The sequence below is a fragment of the Triticum dicoccoides genome, chromosome 4B (assembly GCF_002162155.2).
Source record: "Triticum dicoccoides isolate Atlit2015 ecotype Zavitan chromosome 4B, WEW_v2.0, whole genome shotgun sequence".
NCBI classification, from domain to species: Eukaryota; Viridiplantae; Streptophyta; class Magnoliopsida; order Poales; family Poaceae; genus Triticum; species Triticum dicoccoides.
Window position 1 is genome coordinate 653,871,638 of NC_041387.1, and position 6,875 is coordinate 653,878,512.

Below are 6,875 nucleotides of genomic sequence, written 5' to 3' on the forward strand. Positions count from 1 at the left end.
TTGCTGGAGCAGGCAATCTGGAGCTGATTACTTATGCACTTCAAGCTGAAACACGAGCACTTCTTAAAGCAGTTAACAGAGTGGTGGAACTCCCTTTTCGAAAAAAAGAGTGGTGGAACTCCCTTTTCGAAAAAAAGAGTGGTGGAACTTGGGTTGAGTAGCATTATCATAGAAACAGATTGCCTGATCTTGAAGTAGGTGATAAGGAGTGATGCTTATGACTTGGCAAAGCATGGTAATTTATTTCAAGAAGTCAAGCATTTGCTTAGTTTAAACTTCAGTTCATGTAATGTAGTTTGGTGCCCAAGGGCATGTAAAACTGTAGCTCATCTTTTAGCTGCCCATGGAGCATGTATCATGTATGGACGAAGGGGAGTCAGCTTATTGGCTCTCCCAAGTTCCTGACTTTGTATCTGTTGCTGTCGCTAGCGATTTAGCTGGGCAGACTGTCTGATGGAATGAACGCTGGGTCGTTCCGTTAAGAAAAAAAGAATATTAAGAATACTCCTACTACACTTCAGACAAAAAAAGTGGCGCTGAGTTATGTTCATTGGGCACTGGGGTGACCGTGATGTGCAGAATATGATTGTTTTTTTAGGCAGAGACCGACACGTTATAATCATGTGTAAAGTTCGTTAAAAAATGAGTTATGTGGTATTTTGGGTGTTTTTTTTTTGAAAGATACTACATTAAAGTTACTATTCATGTTTTTCATGGTAGCAATTTTGTTATTTTTGTGAACAAGTCATGGGAGGTCATTTTGTCATGAAACATTACGCAGGGATGTAACACTTGGATCATATTTGTTGCAAGAAAGTTTCAGATTTTGTTTGACATGTTTTACTAATTTTTTTTTGTTAAATCGGATGTGCCTAGACCCAAGTTCCAAAAATCCGCACAGATCATTGATCCTCTTAACTTGGGTGGGTTTGCAAAAAACATATATGAGGTACAAGTTTTATATGGCCTGACCCCGTTCTACTCTTACTGCAAATATACAAATTGGATCGAATCATACTCCGCTGTTGTGGCTTCTAGGGAATCTTGCCACAGGCCTCTGGCCGCTTCATTTGTCCTGACGCTTGACAATAAGAATCCAATGGTTTGACACCTCTGTCGCACCTAAACCGCTTGCTTTGAAAAACAACAAGCTACCGTATGCAAATAAAAGGTGGTTAATGCATGGCACCGATGGAGCCACTTGAATTCCACCAATCTGAGATAAATGATCTCTAGATTTGAGGAAGCCTGAAGAGCCCTCTGCTGGCAACAAGAACATGTAAGATGATATGGGGTCTTCCTGACGGATACCTCTCGACGATTTATAATCCTCAAACTTCTTCCCATTCAACAAAATTGAGTATTAGACAGACTTGACAAAATTCATCACAATTATACCCATTCTGTCTGGAAGAAATATGTCTTCATGTCTTCATAATGTCCAATTTTAGTGCATAATGACGGTTCATTAAAGTTTTGTTTCTCTTCATGAAGTATAAACACTCATTCACAACAGTAATATTATTTGTGATGAGATCGCCTGAAACCAGCTGAAATAATCTCCGGAAGCACTTCTTTCAACTGATTAGCAATCACTTCAGAAATAATCTTATAAAGGACAATGCAAAGGCTTATGGGGCGGAATTGTGTAAGCAAGATTGGATTCTTTACCTTGGGAGAGACCAGACATGTATTATTGACGCTCTCCGCACTCTCTTCACCCTCGACAATTCGAAGAACAACCTTTGTCACCTCATCCCCATAGATATCTATCCCACTGTTTCTGAAAAAAGTGTGTTGGGAATCCATCCAGTCGGGTTTTTAGTAGGGAACATTTGAAACAAAGCATCTTTGCCTCTTCGACTGTATGAAGGAGCTGGCAAGAAGGCACGCATTTCAAGGGTGATTTTATTGGGGATGGAGTTTAAACTCCTTGCATATTCGACATTCCTTCAGAAGTGAATAGCTCCTTATAGATTTGAGTTGTAACAACCTCCAACTCAACTTGGTTGTCAATCACCCCACCATTCGCTCTAGAAAGGGATTTTATCAAAAAAAAAATCTTCTGCGCATAGAGGCCCGAAGATGAAAGTAACACGTCTTTTTATCACCATGAGAAAGGCATTCAACTTTTGATCTTTGCTTCCGAAGGTCTCCACCGTATAGTATAATTTCACAAGGCGCTCTTTGGTCTTGAACTCGACATGAATAGGGCCGACACGAGCATGAACATTGTGCATAATCTCCAACTCTCTATTCAGTTATTTAATCTCCGGTCTCACACTTTCGAAAGTTTGCCGATCCCAGTTTGCAAGGCCTGACAGCGACAGAAGTTTCTCATGCACCTTCTTAACTAACATGCTTGAAGGATTCTTCTTCCATCTTGATTCAACAGCAAAAATTCAGTTTGGGGTGCATCTCCCACATAAGTTCATATTTAAAAGGACACACACCCCTCCTCATGCGCAAACGGTACATGATCAGAGCAAGCACACCACGAAGGATCAGCTACTGCTCTGTCCTGTCTGACTCTAGTATAGGATCCACCAGCGACTTTTTTCTCAAATGCCCATGGCCTACCAGAATAGCCTAGATCAGCCAAGCTACATATATCCAATGCATCCCTGAAGCCATCAAGCTGCTACTGGCTTCGCTGACCAATCCCGTCATAGGCGACGAAGGGCCTCGTTAAAGTCTCCAATCACGAGCCATGGCTGGACGTCCGATACGGCGATAGATTTCAGAGTATCCCAAGTTTTGTATCTTCCAGGACTTGAGTCTTAAGTTTCCCCATAGATGCATGACAAACGCCATTGCTCAGAACCCAGCTCTTCAACGACCGCATTTATATGATATTTTGTGGACGCTTTAACTTCAAGTTTTATTCCCTCAAAAAAAAGTTTTATTTCCTCATTCCCAAAGATCACAAGACCTCCACTCCGGCCCAAATTACTAACAACAAAAGCTTTATTATAACCAAAAGAAAGCGATAAGCGCTCAGCACATGGTCTGTGCAATTGAGTCTATACTAAATACAACACTGTTGGGGCAAATTTATTCAGCAAATTGAGTTTATACTCTGTCCAATTGAGTTTGTACTAAACACAACACAGCACGTGCTCCTGCAAGCTAAGGAAGGTAAGATAGCTCCACAGCCACTTCCGCTGCTGCGACATGAGTAGCGCCAGCTGGGAGCGCATAGACGCCATTAGTTTCTGTTACGTTCCTCTTCGCTAACTAGCACTGATTCATATACAGATACAAGGTTTTTGGGGAAGGAGATTGGGGATCTGGAGGAGGAAGAAGGGTGGGTTCGAGAGGGGAACAGGGGAACAGGGGAAGGGAGAACAGATTACAGCCAAATGATAACTCAGTTACTCAGATGCCTCACTCGTCTCAGCCCTCGGTTAATTATCCTCACAACTCCCACGTAGCTGGATCAAAAGGGTGATTGGGATTCCTCTTTCTCTTGGGCCGTGTCGAGCCATCCTCTTTGGCCTTGGAGTCCTAGGACGCACCAACGGACGTGACAGTTCCGTTCGAAGAATAGGTGTTTTTGTCTCCGCAGGGAGGTTCACCACAACCCGTATGAGTCTGGTCCGTCGTGTTGGCCAGACCGACCTGAAGTGTGCTCCATGAACCATCAGGACGAGGTCCATCTGAAACTGCAATGCCATGGAGTATATATGTTAGCAAGAAGATGTGTGTAATTCATTACTGAATGGGTGCATGCAGAGTAGATAAGTAGCCAAGTGAACCTGGAGCGGGTGGAGGATGCTGGACGGCCCGAGTGACTCGGGCTACTTGAGCAGCCCGAGGCGTAACAGTTATTCGCCCGACGGAGGATGAGGAGGAACGAGAGCTCAACAGACGTCCCTTCCCGTGCGACATGACTAGCTGGGAGCCCGTATATGCCGCCATTGATTCTCACTTGCTACCTATGCAAAGGGACAGCTTAGTAGTTGATCAGTACTTGAGTAGTAGGTGGTTCTATCACTGATGACTGCCTCCAGACAAGCCGCCTGCGTGGGTACTTATACATGCAAGATTGATATCACCAACGCACTCAGCTCTGCTATCTATCTCATTCTTACCCAGTGAGCTACCACACTCGTTCGACTAGTCAAGATGACGAATAAATAGTGGATAATTAAAGAGGGAACGCGGCTCATACCACCATGTGCGAAGACGAAGACAAGACTATACTACTTCAGACCATATCCGTCAAAGAATAGAGAGAAGACTGCACTTCAGACAAAAAATGTGGCGCTGGCACAGTTTGGCTCATTGCGGATTTCATTTTCGGAGTTGCTAGCTAGTAAGCTATTACTTCCATAAGATTTCTATTAAGTCTCAGTCGTCCGAGTCGAGTTACTCCATCTACCGGATTCGTCTCACCAAGGCACTCAGTTTAGCTACCTATCTCATTCTTACCCAGTGAACTACAACTACCACACGCGTTCAACTAGTCAAAATAACGAATAAATATTGAATAATTAAAGACGGAACACGTCCGTTCATACCAACCATGTGCGAAGACGAAGACGAGACTATGCTACTTCAGACCATACCCGTCAAAGAATAGAGAGAAGGCTGCACTTCAGACAAATATTGTGGCGCTGGCACAGTTTGGCTCAATGCGGATATCGTTTTCGGAGTTGCTAGCTATAGTAGCTAGTAGATATTGCTTCCATAAGATTACTTTTGTGTCTGAGTCGTCCGAGCCCAGTTACTCTATCGGATTCATATTCTGAGGGTTTTTCTAGCCAGGGATAGTATATTCCCACTTGAAGTTGAAGAAACCATTAGTTTGGCTGGAGAGGACCGCAACCAAACGATTATATTTGTTCTAACTATTAACCTGCATCCTCACCTTTGAAACATTTCTCTGCCTCTCTCCTGTGAGGAAGCTTCTTGCCTCATTAATCTACCAGTGCATTTCCCGCAGACCTGGGCCTGCATGTTTTTTGCTTACAGCACGAGTAGTCGGTCAATCATATGCTTACCCTAAACTAGGTGTTTCTTTTCTATCGTACGTCACTTGGTTACGTGTGTGTGCCAGCATCATCAGTGTCATCACACATTCTGTTATGGTATTGCATTGCCGTCCTTCTACTTAAAGTGGGTGCAGTGAGCCATACCGTCACACCACAGTTAATAATCATCCTCTTGCAAAGCGAGAGCTTCCATTCATCTCGATAGCAGAGTAATGGCAGCTTTTGTCGTTCCCACGTCTCGTTTGGTTTCTCTGCCTCTTCTTGGGTTTCTTTTGTAGCCTACCACTATTAGGCATCTGCGATGACACAGAGAGTGATAGACAAGCCCTCCTTTGCTTCAAGTCCCGGCTCTCGGCACCCGCCGGAGTTCTACCTTCATGGAGCAACACATCCGTGGAGTTCTGCGACTGGCATGGGATCACGTGCAGCGCGACTTCCCCCCGGCATGTCGTTGCGCTCGACCTTGAATCCCAAGGCATCTCAGGCATCATAGCTCCTTTCATCGCCAACCTCACTTGGCTGGCAAGGCTCCAGCTGTCCAACAATAGCTTCAGTGGCGGCGTGCCATCCAAGCTTGGCCTCCTGAGCCGACTCACCAACCTCAACCTCAGCATGAACACTTTGGAAGGTACCATCCCGCCCCAACTCTCTGCATGTTCCCAGCTCCAAGTTCTCGGCTTGTGGAAAAATTCCCTCCGGGGAGAGATCCCACCTGGCCTTAGCCAATGCAAGCGCCTTCAAGAGATTGACCTTAGCAACAATAAGCTCCAAGGTGGCATACCTCCTGCTTTCGGAGACCTTCCTGAGCTGCACATACTAGTTCTCGCCTACAACATGCTTACCGGCAATATTCCGCCATCTTTGGGCAGCAGACGTCATCTCACATATGTCGATCTTGGGAGGAATTTTCTTGGAGGGGTCATACCAGAGTTCTTGGCAAATAGTTCATCTCTTCAAGTACTTAGACTCATGAGCAATGGTCTTACTGGGAAACTTCCGAAGGCTCTCCTCAACACTTTGTCACTTGGTGCTATCTGCCTCCAACAGAACAGTTTTGTTGGTTCCATACCTTCTGTTACTATCACATCTTCCCCTATTAAGCATCTCGACTTAAGGTATAACAAACTTTCAGGAAGAATACCTTCCTCACTAGGGAACCTTTCCTCCCTAGTTCTTCTTCGTCTTACAAGCAATCATTTAGTTGGGAGCATCCCAGAGAGCTTAGGTTATATTCCAACACTACAGATGTTGTCCTTGAGCGTAAACAACTTATCTGGGACGGTTCCACCATCTATCTTCAACATGTCATCCTTGATAGGGCTAGCCATAACAAGAACCTCACTTTTCGGCAGATTACCCATCAACATAGGCTACACCATCCCCAATATCCAGGACTTAATACTCTCAGTTAACAGTTTTGATGGATCAATCCCAGCTTCTCTTCTCAAAGCTTACCACCTACAAAGCCTTGAACTGAGCAGTAATAGATTTACTGGATTCATACCATTCTTCGGCTCATTGCCAAATTTGGAGGAAGTCGATTTGGGACACAACAAGCTAGAAGCAGATGATTGGGGCTTCATCTCTTCACTATCTAATTGCTCCAGGTTGGCCATCCTCGCCCTGGATGGGAACAATCTCAAAGGGAAATTGCCAAGTTCGATTGGCAATCTTTCCAACAGTCTTGAGACGTTGTGGCTGAATAGCAACAAAATTTCGGGACCTATACCGCTGGAGATTGGCAACCTTAAGAGCCTCAGTAGCTTGTACATGGGTGACAATCTTCTCACCGGTAATGTACCACCAACAATTTGGAAATTGCATAACTTGGTCGATCTATCCTTAGCACAAAACAGGCTTTCGGGTCAGATTCCTTAG

General features: G+C 44.6%; 1 protein-coding gene across 1 annotated transcript; it reads left to right on the forward strand.

The window, feature by feature from the left end:
* Nucleotides 1-4,528: 4,528 nt before the first annotated feature.
* LOC119292984 (probable LRR receptor-like serine/threonine-protein kinase At1g34110) lies at nucleotides 4,529-6,875 on the forward strand. Its single transcript, XM_037571609.1, has 2 exons — nucleotides 4,529-4,573; nucleotides 5,217-6,875. Exons 1-2 carry the CDS (start codon nucleotides 4,529-4,531, stop codon nucleotides 6,873-6,875), a joined length of 1,704 nt encoding a protein of 567 aa, XP_037427506.1.

What these genes read in the sequence shown, in the direction of transcription:
- LOC119292984 (XM_037571609.1), top strand. Translation starts at nt 4,529, where the DNA reads ATGTGCGAAGACGAAGACGAGACTATGCTACTTCAGACCATACCC. An exon ending in TGCTACTTCAGACCATACCC is followed by an intron (nt 4,574 to 5,216) that starts GTCAAAGAATAG and finishes GAGTAATGGCAG; the next exon opens with CTTTTGTCGTTCCCACGTCT.